Genomic DNA, 13,687 nt, shown 5'->3' on the forward strand with positions numbered 1-13,687 from the left:
AAAGCTTAATCTTGGATGTGGTCCTTAAGTAAATTACAGCATTTTGGAGTTGGTCTATAAATAAATCAGGTCCTTCTAATTTGTATACAGGGTTTTTCTCAGAGCACCTGCTCCCCTGGAACTTCTTGACCTATATTTGTATCTTGCATTCATAAGTGCCTATACATACCAAAGAAACACTTAAATCACATAAGAAAATGCTCTTTTCCTACAGCTTCTGTTGACAAGCCAGAATATATTGTTTTCTTCCTTATGCCTATTAAAGATAGTGAAAATCAGTTCCAAAAAACACTGCCCCATAAACACTCTAAAGATAACAATAAATGAACAATTAAGTAAATTATGTCATAGTTACTTGCCAAACTTTTGAGCAATTTTCTCAAATTCTTATGAAAAAAATGAAAATAAACAGGACCAAAAAAGACATATACCATATATGACAACTACATATTTTATAGTTAAGGACTAGAAATACATTGTTTATAGAATTGGTGAGTGGAACTGTGAAAGATTTTTCACTCTGTTTCCTAATCTTTCCTTGGTACTATTATACTGTTGGAATGGTTTAAAAAATAACTAACATTTATTAAGAAACTGCCAAGCACCAGAAATTTTGAGAATCTATAGAATGGATATTAATATTATTTTTTAACAGAAAAACTGAAGGACAAAGACATTAAGAAACATGTCTGAGTCATAGAGCTAGTAAAGGACAAAATTAGGTTCAAAGATTTGTCTGTTTCTTTTTTATTATCCTCTTCATCATTATTTTTTAAAATTGAAGGAGGGTACTCAATCAATAAGAGCTCTGCCTCTCATCTCAATCCATTAGGAAATATGACCCACCTCAATAAAAACATTAATTGTTTCAGGCTGTACGTTTCACATCGCGGTATACTTTCTGGATACTAAACTGAGGGACATGGGGATTAGAAGTGAGGATCTTATGAATTTAGTTATCAACTAACAAAACATCCTTCTATCAGGAAAAAGTCAAGTAGGAAAATATCAGTTTATAAACAACTTTTTGAGCTAAGTTAACTAAAAATATAAAGTTGGGCATTGTTTGACAAGAGACATACTGATAAGATGTGATTAGTTGATAAAACAAAATTCTGAAGTTTCTCAGCCTAGAAAGATTCAAGTCCTTAAAAATAATCCCCAAGGTAAAAAAATGGCTGGAAAGAACGAAATGATAATAAAAGGCAATTTGCTAATACCAGTTTTATGTGCCATTCCCTTCGAGAGATACGCTCTATCTATGAAAAGGGGTCATTAAACTAGTTCAGACCCTGAGCTTCTCAGCCCCCTGGGAGCTCTAGCAGGGTGTGTGTCTGTCTTGGGGGGCACTGACTTGTACCCCACCACTCATTGTCCTCATGCTCCATTACTCAGGCTCTGCTTCTTCCACCCAGGAATTGGCCCTACAGAGATCATCCCACAAAATGCACTGAGCAAAGAGACCTGGTTCCTGGGAAGAGAGAAATGAAAAACTAGAATTTTCTTGCATTTTTTTTTAAAGCTAGAAATCTGAACCAGATATGATCACTGCCCTTAAAAGTCTTATACTCTTGAAGGAAAATAAGACAGATTCTAAATAACACATACACTCCTTCGTGCTGTTATACACATGTTTAATACCTTGCTTCATCTTTGTTTCTAATGCAATATCATGCGTGGAATGGGTAACCTATCCTGTCTAGTGTTCAAATTTTGCATTGCTAATATTCCCATGCTACAGATTTTCACTAATCTATACCCATCATCTACATTCTTTAATTAAATTTTTTTCTTGTGTATAAATATTCTTAATCTTCTCATAGATAAAATATAAAACAAAAGACATTTCTGCTAAATGGAATCTTTTCCCAGTGTGGTCTTTGGGTAAGTTTTTTATTCATTACATTTTCATTTCACTAGCAAATAAACACTTGGAACTATTAAAATAATAAATGTAACTTGGGTTTCCTGTGGGCACAATGTAGAGATAAGGTCATAGTAAGAAGAACTTGTTTCACTTGCTTGTATCCTCACTCTGAAACAGAAGTCTGCCCCTGAAAACTTTTACCCATGCATCTCTGGGAGTCCTTCTGCTATCTTTACTACATCCCAAATAGACTTTTCCTCATCTTCTCCATTTCCCTGGTTGATTGCCACTGCTGTGAGTCAGCACTGGTATTGGTCCCTGGGACTTTCTGAAGTCAATACGGTGGCTTTCAGAAGTGAGTCTGTGAATTTTCATACCACTGGGCTCCTAGATAAAATATTGGACACCCAGTTAAATCTGCGTATCTGATAAGTAAAGAGAGCAATATATAGGGGACATACTTATACTAAAAAAAATTATCCTTTGTTCATCCAACATTCAAATTTAACTTGGTGACTTGTATTTTTATTTGCTATACCTAAGCAACCCTATCATGTACCCATGCCATGTTATGCTCTCTGCAGTCTCTCCTGAGCTAAAGTCACATGTGTGCTGTGTACATGTGGGGAAAATATCTCTCTCTCTCTCCTTCTTCTGATGTTTTTTTTTTTTTTTTTGGCTCTTTAGATCAAAGCTAGCTTGCTTGTGCCTCATATATCTCATATATCTCAGGACCCTTCACAGAAACAACTTTCAGTGTCTTTCTGTGGCCATCTATCTTGAGGGTTTAGACACAACCTATGAATGTCAGGCTCACTGGCATGGGCTTTTTACCTTGTCCTTTTAGAATTTCCCCCAAGGGCTTGCCCTACAGATCTCCTTATTGGCTGGCTCCTCTCAGGCAAATCAATTTTTATAATGAAGGCTTCCAGCTCTATCAGCTTATAAGGTACGTACAATTTTATTTCATCAAAGACTTACAACAAATCTGTAACCACTGTTAGACTGTGATTACGGGAAATGCCTTCAAAGTACCTCTAAAGTTCAGGGAAGTGTTCTCTACCTTTGGAAGCACTTAGAGAAACTCCAGGGAAAAAGTGGCTTTGGGACCTTAGTTTTTCAGAAATGTGGGTGAGTTTGACAGTGAAAGAAATTCCAAGCAAAAGGAACAGTATAAATGGAGGTAAGAAAAGAGGGAAGTTCAGGGTAGGCTTACTTTGGTTTGGTGACAGCATATGATATAGTGTAACCTGAATCTGTAAAAAAAAAGTTGGGGACCTGACCAAGGAAAGTTCTCCATGGCCATGGTCAGGAGCTCGTAACTTCTTCTCCAAGCAATGGGAAGCACTTACAGGATTTGGTTAGAAGAAAATAAAACCAACAAACAGTAATCAAGTCCTGTTACACAGATTATGTCTCAAGTGTGAGAAATTACAGGAGAGAGATTAGATTATCAGACAAATAAAAAAGGTAATGGGTAATGAAGGCCCAAGGGGGGAGAGAAGAGAAAGACAAGGAAAAAATAATTGAAAAGAAGACCTTGGTATGAAACCTTTGGAATCCATTTAATCAGCAGAGGAAGGTTTTTGTTTGTTTATTTGTTTATTTATTTATTAATTCCAAGCACCCAGGCTCCTCCAGACTGATTAAGTCAGAATCTTTGGGGATGAGACCTACACATCAGTATTTTGGAGGCCTCCCTCATGATTCCTGTGCTTAGGCAAGATTGAACACCATTACTGTAGAATAAGGGTTCTCGCACTTCAATAGGAATCAATCACCTACAGACCTTGTTGGGTACCCTCTTAAAGTTTCAGCAGATATGGAATGAGGTCTGAGGATTCACATTTCTATCAAGTTCCTAGCTGGTTTTTATGCTATTGGTCCAAGGACCACGTTAGGAGAACTCCTGGCATCAGAACCAGTAGTTAATTAGCTATTACTGTGTATGCATGTCTTGGATGGTTGCGGGTAGGGGAAAAAAGTTAATTATAGGTGATGGACATTCTGAGCCTGAGTAAATGGTGCAATAGAGATGCCATTCAAAGAGTCATAGATGTAGAAGAAGATAGAAGTTTGGCTTGAATGAGAATATTGTGAGAAAAGACAATGGAAAAGAGTGTTCTATGGGGGCCATTATAAGTACAGAGTAGTAGAAAGAGGGAGCCAGTAAGAAGTAGAGAACCATCAGAGATGGAAGAGGAGAACCAGAATGACACAAATGCCTCTAGGGGAGAGAGTGGTCAAGGCTATTGTACTAAGAACAACAAGATACTTCCAAACCCGCTGAACACAGAAACCGAGGTCCCACACTTTCTTTATCTTCACTTTACTATCCTTAGCAAAGAGAGGTCACATTCAGAATGATAACCCTGGAGGCAGCTTAAGGTCTTCAATGCAAAAAACAGAGGGATCTATGTCCCTCATACTGTACTTACTAAGGAAAAGAGGATACTACCATATGACACAAAGCTTTTTCAGCTTTGAGGGTTGAAACAAAAAGGGTTTTTCACTTACTTAATGGGGATAAGGACAAAGTATCAGCATGCAAGCGGTTAAGCCACCAGCAGTTGTTAAGAATTTATAATGAACCGGGTGCTGTTCTAATGCTGCATGCCATGCCTTTCCTGCTCACAGTATGGTTTGTAGACTAGTGGCATCGGCATCACTTGCTAGAAATGCAGACTGTCACCCATACCAGACCTACTGAAACAGAATCTGTTTTTTTAACAAGATCCCTAACCCAGGGATCTTGTTAACAATTAGAGCTCGAGAAGCACTGCTTTTAGGTATCATGAACTCATTTAACCTACTCAATGCTAACCTTCTCAATGCTAACCTACTCAATAGTAGGAACTATGAGAAGGGAGCTAAATTACAAAGAGGTGAAAAAATATTTGTACAGAGTCAGAGAGCTCATGGAGCAATGATCTAAACCAAGACAGTCTAGGTCCATAGACCTGGATCTAACTTGTGTTACACCAACCCTCAAGAAAGTCTCCAGTGGCCCTCAGCACCATCGTTGCTGGAAACTTCCATCCATGGTGGCTCCTGTCCAATGCTTCTAAGGTTCATGTCCTCCCTTTTGTGCTCTGTGTCTACCATCCAACTTAAGCAAGTTAACCTCCTCAGCTTAGATCTCAACTCACAGTCACTTCCTCAAGAAAACAATTTCCAATACCCTAAGAATTGGTATTCCACTCTTTCTTTCATCATTTATTTATTTATTTCATCATTTATTTTTCTTACTATGATAAAAATTTATGTGATTTTTTTTTTGTTTTTTTTTTTATGAGGCTCAAGCTCCTGGAGGGCAAATGCACATGTGTTTTGTACCTCACAGGATCTCCAATCTGCCCAATACAGAGCCTGGTACATAGTTGACACAGTTGTTACCTGGATGAGTGTGTGCAGGAATGGCTTTTGAACCAAACGTGCATCTTGTCCATATTAGCATGACCTGCAGTGACACTCAAAACCAAACATTCCCTCCCTCCACGGAATTAAGAAAACTGGTGAGGCAAAAGCACAGACCTGAACAATCAAAGGGAAGTATAAACTTTGAGGCTGAACCCTAACCCTCCAGGCAAGTCTGCGTCTGCCATGAACCTTCAGGACCTCCTGAAGCCATGAGAACCCTTTGTACACATTTCTGCTTTCCAGAATCCAGAGCTTATACTCTGCCTTCAGGCTTTGAGACAGTAGAGGAAAGTCAGAGTGGCCCAGGTGAGGCTTCTCCATGTTGGGAGGGTAGATCTGGAGGGAAAACATTGGCTGTTCTAACACAAATCCTGTAACGAAACAGAATCCATTCATTCTGAGCGCTGCTCATCGGGTACCTTTCAGAGGCCCTGAATTCCCTTGAATGACAGAGAATAAGCCTTGATTTCAGTGAATGGCTCTACCATAATAATCCTATCTGAGAAAATTGGATTGCAAGGCCACTTTAAAATATACTCCACTGTAATTTTGTGTTTCATTTTCCCAAACACTCTTCCTCCTATGGATAGTTCCTATACCTTGTGTTCTCATATTATATTAACATAATTAGGCTAACTAGGCCTTAATGTTGCTACTCTTGTAAAATAACTGCAAAGGGGCTTGAGAAAAATGCTGCTGATGTTTTTTCTTAAAGAGATGGTTAGATTTAATTTCAACATTTTTGGAAAATATTGAACGACAGTAATCAGCTTTAAGTTTAACCAGGTGACAGTCCCGACGACAGATGACAGGGATGAGGGTTTCTCAGTGTGGAAAAGCTGTTTGCTAATTCTCCAGGCATTTCTTCAGTGTCTCTACCGCATGACTCAATCATATGGATACAGGCTCAACTACTCAATTTTCTTATGGGTGTTTTTGGTCTGAATTGACACATGCTACTTCAAGCTCAGTCACGAATGAAGAATACTTAGGTCAACCTTGTGTCTTAGACCTGAATTTCTCAAACTCTTAAATGCTTACAAGTCATCTAGGGGCCTTGTGAAAATGCAGATCCCAGTCAGGTATGACCTGGGGAGTTTTCATTTCTAATAAGCTCCTAGGTGATACTACTGCCATGGGTCCATAAACAACACTTCGGGGAGCAAGGTCTTAGAAAACAAAATGACATTGATTTTGTGGTATATAATTCAACTTGGCACCCTGATAAGCCAGATGCATTGCCTAATTGTTGTTGTGTGCCAAGCCTGTGATGAATGTAACCCTATCCACCAGCACTCGGGCAGAAATAATCCAGAGAAATGAGTCACTTCCAGGATTCCATCCTGGGGAGGGGGCCCCTGGGATGATCTGTTTGACTCAGGGAAGAAACAGACCTGCTGTCCAGTCTAGAGCTGTCTTGGGCAAATATAGAATCTTGGAATTTCCAGGTTTCCTCTTTAAAAATATTTATACTGAGCACATAGAGAAGTGTTTGGATGTATCTAGAATAGGTTTGAGCATATGCTGATCACTCTAAAATTGAATTAAAAGCAATGTGGTCCAATAATTGTGTAATAGCTACCAGGTTAAAATGGAAAATACTCTCCAAACACAATATAAAAACAAAATAAATGAGCTTGTTTCAGTTAAATAATGTGTATCATAGAAAAGATTAGGAAAACAACTGTTAGAGCTAATTATTGTTTAAAGTGGCAGGAGAGGCAAGGGAGTGGTTCACTTTATTCCTCCTGTGTTTCCACCATGTTGGATGTGTCAAAGAGGAAAAAGTAACTTTTCCTTGCCCTTACCCCAAGCTCCTGGTAGTCTTGTACCACTGAGGGAAGTACCAGCAGAGAGATTTGATTAACTAATCCTGACATGATGGTTAAGAAATAGATGTTACAATAATTTCACTAGGAGACTATGATTAACATCATTCAATAGCATAGTTCACATCTAACCAAATACATCTACTTTATTCCACAGGAAAAAAATATTCTAGTGTATATTCCCAAATCCACTGTGATGATATTCATCAACTAAAAGGTGGAATGTTACAAAAGAATATTAGGACTTGAGGCCCAGACTGGTGATGGGACGACTTGTCCATTGTCACACAAATCTTCAAAGAACTAGGTTTAGAACTTAGGTGCTCTGAACATTTCTCAATTTAGTCTGCATTGTTTTATCTCATGCTATCTAATCAATCTTTTTTCCTGATGCCAATTTAAGACAAAAACATCCAAGCTTGTCTGACACAAAATCCTCTGTCTGAGAACCTCGGGCCATCTTATAGTCTTCCCACTTACAGTTGATCCTGAATCCTGACTAGGGTTTGTTCTGAGTTGATGTAAAATGATATTAAAGATGAAATCATGTGTCAGCGAGAAATTTGCTAAACAATTTGTAGCAGGTTCCATGATATGCAGAGGGTAGGAGTTTGTCCAGACTGGAAATTTCATTCCCTTATGGTTGAATAAGAGAATTAAGGCTTCCTTTCACCAACTTGTGGACTGGTGATTGGCATTAGATTTGTCTTAGTACAAAGATCTGTTGTTACAAAGAATGGTACAGGGTATGATAGGACCTAATATAGCATTGGGATTAAGAATATGAACTTTGGTACAGACAGACAGATTTAAATCCCAGCTCCAACCTATACTACCCTGGAGAGTCTTGTAGAAACCCTTCATCCTCATGATCTTTAGTTTCCTTACCTATCAAATGACAATAAAAATATTCCTCTGATTTATAAACTTGTAAAAATAGCATGGTGTGTCTAAAACACCAGTATCACATAGTACACAATGTGAACATTCAATAAGGTAATAATGTTTTCCCTTATTAAAAGATAGAATCAGGAAAGTAAGCTTGAATCAAAATATCCCAAGGTAAGATCCTGACATGGATGTCTAAAAAGGTCTAGAGAATGACCTTTCTTGGAAGTTTCTAAAAATAATGTTGGTCCTCATTCATGTTGGCTTATGTTGTCCTTCCACTCAGACTGGAGCTAAGTAATCAAGGGTAACATCTTCCAAACCTGGAAAATGAAACACTGTCCCTCATGAAGAAACAGGAAAGTCTTTTTTTTTTTGCTCCTATTCTTGAGTGCAGTGTATTGAAGCACGAATGCTTCAGTTAAACATCTGCTCATAGGTATGATATTAATGAAATTTAACAGGGAGGACAGGCTGCAGGGGAAGCAAATCTGCTTCATTTCCTTTTTGCCATTTGCTATGGACCGCATTTGTCTGTTTCTTCTTTACCTGTGCTTTTACTGTGGTAAAAATAAAGAAGGAGACATGGAAATTGTTACTTTCTTAGAATTAGCCAGATGGAAAAGTGAGGAGAAATAACACCCGCAAACACCTAGGCCACTTGAATAATCATGGAAACATTTCTTTGAGTCCAGAGCAATCCTTGCTTAAGGATTTTGATGCCTGATTCATTTTATTCAAGAGCCTGGTCCAGCAAAATGTAAAGTATTTGATTTAAAAATTCAGTCTGGCCACATTGTATTAAGCTAAATAATATGTAGCTTTCCTAAGTTGGGGGGCGGGGGGAGGCCTCCAAACCGAAATACCTTATAGAGATCTGGAGAATGTAGGGAATACCTTTAAAAATAAAAGCATGCCACAGAGGTTTGAAAAGTGGTGATAATTTTGTCATATCACAGTACAAATCTCCAAATTAATAGGCTAATCAATGATGTGAATACTATCTACAAAGAATCAGATTAGGTTGGAGTGGGGGACACAAAAAGCATGCTTAGAAGGAGTATAAGACTTGAACTTTGTACCTAACTGGGGATATAATAATGGATATGATGATATAATGATTTTAATAACAGGTACACTCATAGAGTTCATCATAGCATTCGTATTTCATAGGTGTGGAAATTGTAGATTTTGGCACGTTTTCTACATAGTCTTTGAAAATGTGTGTATGTTTCATATCTTCTGTAACATCTTTATTTGAGCCTTTCTTTGGAATTCGATGCCAGCCAACTTTCTATGTCCCTGCTTCTTGGATCACCTTGTCAAGATAATCATGTTTATCAGAAGTTCTAAACCCTTCTGTCCTCAGGACTACTTGGGTGTCTTCAAGATGTTTGGGAGATGCCCTTCCAATTGTCAGAGCTATTTCTGGCCACTTTTTTCTGTCAAACAGTGTTTACACATCTACAGAGATCTCCAAGAACTGACCTACTGCTTCTTTCATGTCAAGAGATTGCCAATTATCCAACCAGTGTGCTATTTATTATCCAACCAGTGCTATTTATTTAGCCACAACTCCTGCTTCCCTGGCCCACTAATAGCATCTTCCATCATGAAAATTTTCCATATTGAGTTGGGAAGGGCAGTGACCCAAGTATGACAAAGGAAAGCAAAATGCATTAGAGAGCTATAAAATGTAGTATAAATTTCCCCTCAAATCGCATAAACCAGAAGTTCTCAAACTTTACCACACATCAAAATCACAGGGACAACCTTTTGAGAATCACTGCCACATGTGAATCAAAATCATTTCCAAATAACATGCAATCCAAACAAAAGACCCCCTCATTTTGCTCTGTGACAAGGAGTTCTTAACCTAGAAGTTCTTGGAGACATTTTGATAAGATTCTAGGTATTTGTGGCACTGTACAAATTATATATTATATTATATTGGCATGGGTGCAGTTACCACTGGATGCTTGAGAAAGCTCACTGCTCTCAACAGAAACTCCAGGGATTCATTTTCTCAAAGAGCTTCTATAAGTCCCACTGAGGCCATGCACAGAGAGTCAAGCCAGCACACTGGAGGAGGCACTGATATTAGAATGTAGCAGAATAAGGTCTATAGAGCCTATATGTATAGAGCCAATGTGTAATTCTCCTGTTCTTTTTATGGTACGTAGAACAATTTTACTACTACTACACTGACCTTTGTAATCAATTACTCCATTCTTCTATGGTTACCCACTGACTCTTACGGAGATGTAGATCTACCAACCAGTCAGCCAGAAAGTTTAGATGGAGCACCAGTTATAGGCCTAGTATGGTGTTGGTTCAATGAGGAACCCCAGAAATTGCAGAGTCCCTGCTCACAGATAATTCTGCATGAAGATACTGACATATATTACTTTTAATAATAAAACCTTGCTTTTCTTACCTCAAATCCTGTCTTGTGGGCCTAGAAGAGCCCCCTAGTAAATCAGAGGAGCACAACCAATCATTATGTGAGTGCATCTAAGACCTCGGGGGTTTATACTGTAAATATCATAATGATATTGCCAGGTAAACAAAATATTCACAGTGGCTGATTGGACAAAGCTCTTACACCTGGAGAGTACTGCTGAATGAAGGAAATAAGGGACCCAACTAATAATGCATATGAATAATCAGTAAACTTGCCTCAATAGGTAAAACAAATTGATGCTTAAATATGAAACAGTTCCAAAACCTTTCTTAAACCAGATGTCTGGCATAGCTAGGAACTCAGGTAAAAGACTGTGGACTAGAAAGATCACCTCTCCACTGCATTCTTTTCCATAGCCAGTGATAATGTTGATGGCAAAAGATTCAGGTAACAAAAAAACATGCTGCCCACCCATATATTCATGCTTCCTTCAGTAAGTACGAAGCACGCAAGGCCTTACCTAGATTTCAAGCTGATGAATCATCTGTCTAGTTTCAGTAAACCCCAAGGGACTGCTCAGCTTTGTAAAGCTGAAACTGTGTCAGCTTCTGGATGCATTTAAACAGGACAACATGCTAAAAGGAGGCAGGTTATGAGGTTTCCTGAGGCATCCCTGGTTTCTAAGTGCATTAAGTTCTCCCTCATTGCACAAAAAAAAAAAAAAAAAAAAAAGCTTTTTAACTAAACAAAACCTGGAGAAAGTTCTTTTTAAAATCATGTATGGATGCTGTTTTTATCAAATCCATAAACAGAAGTATTAATGATTTTCTATGTGAGGCCATTCACTTATCCAAACTGACAGCCTTCCTGTTTCATTATCTCCACGGAAGCACACACATAGTCTTATACACATCAGAAGCAAGAAAATTCCTCCTTCTTGGGAAACACCTGTCTTGGGAGTTCTTGGTTCTGAGCATGCACAGGGTCGAGCATACAAATGGTGCAGTGACTCTTTTAGAAGTCACATTTGTCCCTGAAACTTCAGTCACCTGGAGACTGCATGCCTCATTGCCTGCAGCAGCTCAATCCTGACAGTGTAGAATGAATTTAGAAATCTCATTTGAGGAACAAAATTTGACTTGAGAGTTTAAACAACACAATATATCTAATGCTGAAATAATTTTTTTTTTTGCAATTTTTGCTGACTGTAGAATCAATCTTTCTTTCTCCTTCTTGCTATTGGGCTGTGACAATAATTTCGGTTTGGTTTGGATTTTTTCATGGAAAAGGAAGATGACAGGACTCAGTAAACTAGTACATCAGTGAGCTGCATATCTCCATTTTTACACACAGAAAATTTCTGCTTCTTTTGCTATGCTAACACACTTACACATAATTCCTGGAATCCCTACTACATTCATAACCACTGCTCTCAGACACACACTCACAAGGCACCAAAACACAAAATCTCTGCATGTCAAAATCAAGCTAGGCTGAAGATGTAGATAGGTGGATATGGCACCAGGTGGATGTGTAATCAGTAATAAGAAATACATCGAACCCCATAATGAAAAGAAATCCCCCAAATTGTTCAGGATTCCCCCTCCCCCTTCCATTCACTGATTTATTAACCCTGAACAAAGATGTAATTGCAGGGTCTCAGAAACAACTTTTTTTCCTTTTTTTTTTTTTTTTTTTTTTTTTCCATTTTTGGCATTTGTTTTGTTCGGCTTTGAATTTCTTAATATCTAGTCATACCATTCATTGCCTGTTTTCTTCACTCAGTTGCCCATCTTCCCCTCCCCCAAGAAATGAAAGAAGCATTAGCTTCTGAGTCTTAAGGATGAGACCTCTGCATTTTCTTTGCTTGTTTAGGGCAAGAAATGAAGTGCTGCCTCTTTAATTGGCAGAAGCATGCAGGAGGAGCATACCTTTAATTTAGTGTTGGGATACCTCACTTGCACCCTGGCTGTTGTCTTATTGGAGACGGCAGCCTGCCTGAGATCCTCTAGCACTGAAATAATATCATCCAGCACGCATTTCTTATCCTGATTTTTCAACACACACAGATGGGAAAAAGTATAATTATAGCCCTTGTGGTTCACCTTCATTTCCAGCACGGCTCGGTGGGTCTGCAGGATCCCCTCAGCCTGGAGCAAAATATTGTCCCCGGGTGGGGAGAGGAGGATCACCCTGCCATACCTCCCAGGGGTGTGTAAGTCCGAATAGAGCTGGCTTTTGGACTGGTCCAGGGGGAAAAGGCTGCTGGCCAGGCTGCGCTCGATCTTGGCCAGGCTGTGGCTGGGAGCGACCAGGCGCTCCAGGTCGCCCTCGGGCTGGAAGCGGTTGAGCGCGCTGAGGCCGAAGGTGATGGTCAGGACTGCGGGCACGGTGAGGAAAAAGACCGGGTGCCGGCTCACGCACAAGCCCAGCCTGTGGCAGAACGACTGGAGCCCTCTGCGAAGCACCTGCCGCAGCATCCTCCACCAGATCCAGCTCGCAGGCGCTCCCGGCCGTCTTAAAAAGCACATGTGACATGTGTAAGCGCCGGGCTTCCCCTTACTCCCCCATCCCACCCCCTCCCGGCCAGCCCCCTTCCCCACACCGCCGCGTCCCACCCCCGCCGCTTCACCCCCAGCCACTCCGCCTGGTCTTTCCCCGGCCCCACCTCCATGCGCTCTTACTACTCTTTCAAACACTGCAGCAAGTTGCAGCAAGGCGGGCAAATATCGACAGCGCGCGCGGGGGCCCGCGGCGGACACTGCGGGGGCACCGCGGGGCCCACCCTCCCCGGCCTCCCCGCGCCCTCGCCGCCTCCTGCGCCCCTCTCACCGCATGAGCAGCGTTCCCGCGGTCTAGCCCTTCATCTCGGTGCTGCAGTCCCCCGGCCTCCCTCGCTGGAGGTGGTTCCGTGCGGAGCGTCCCACAGATGTGGATTTCCTCTCCGTCCTGATGGGGTTCGGTGCCTAACTGGAACCATGTGCCTCGGTGTTGTAAGAAGCAGACATGTGCCCCATAAGGGGCGGGGGGGGGGCGGGGAGGAGAGAGACTAGAAGGGAGGGAGCTGTTCGGGGGGGGGGGCAGCTAAGCTTTCCTTTTTTTAAGATGCTGGCAGTTATTTTTAGAGTTTTGTTTTCCCTCTTCCCTCCTCGCTGGAGTGAATGGAAGAGGAAACGGGTGAAGGTGCTGCTGGCCCATTGGAGCACTGGCAATTAGAGCCTGGGGGGGGAGGCGGCGTGGAGGGAGGGAGCTCGAGGGCTCCTGGAGGCAAGCGGCGTT

General features: G+C 40.6%; 1 protein-coding gene across 2 annotated transcripts in view; it reads right to left on the bottom strand.

The window, feature by feature from the left end:
• LOC101692751 (patched domain-containing protein 4) overlaps positions 1-13,481 on the bottom strand; it is a 52,270-nt gene extending 38,789 nt beyond the window's left edge. The window contains exons 1-2 of one of the 2 annotated variants that reach the window (XM_045071180.1): positions 13,241-13,481; positions 12,514-12,925 (exon numbers count right to left, since the gene is read on the bottom strand). In XM_045071180.1, coding sequence (XP_044927115.1) covers positions 12,514-12,925; positions 13,241-13,245 — 417 coding nt within the window. In that variant the 5' untranslated portion in view covers positions 13,246-13,481. Of the gene's footprint in view, positions 1-12,513; positions 12,940-13,240 lie in introns of those variants that run through there. The other variant, XM_004739726.3, reaches the window with a different exon arrangement.
• Positions 13,482-13,687: the final 206 nt, after the last annotated feature.

The sequence above is a fragment of the Mustela putorius genome, unplaced genomic scaffold (assembly GCF_011764305.1).
Source record: "Mustela putorius furo isolate JIRA1106 unplaced genomic scaffold, ASM1176430v1.1 tig00003983_pilon_pilon_pilon, whole genome shotgun sequence".
Lineage (NCBI taxonomy): Eukaryota > Metazoa > Chordata > Mammalia > Carnivora > Mustelidae > Mustela > Mustela putorius.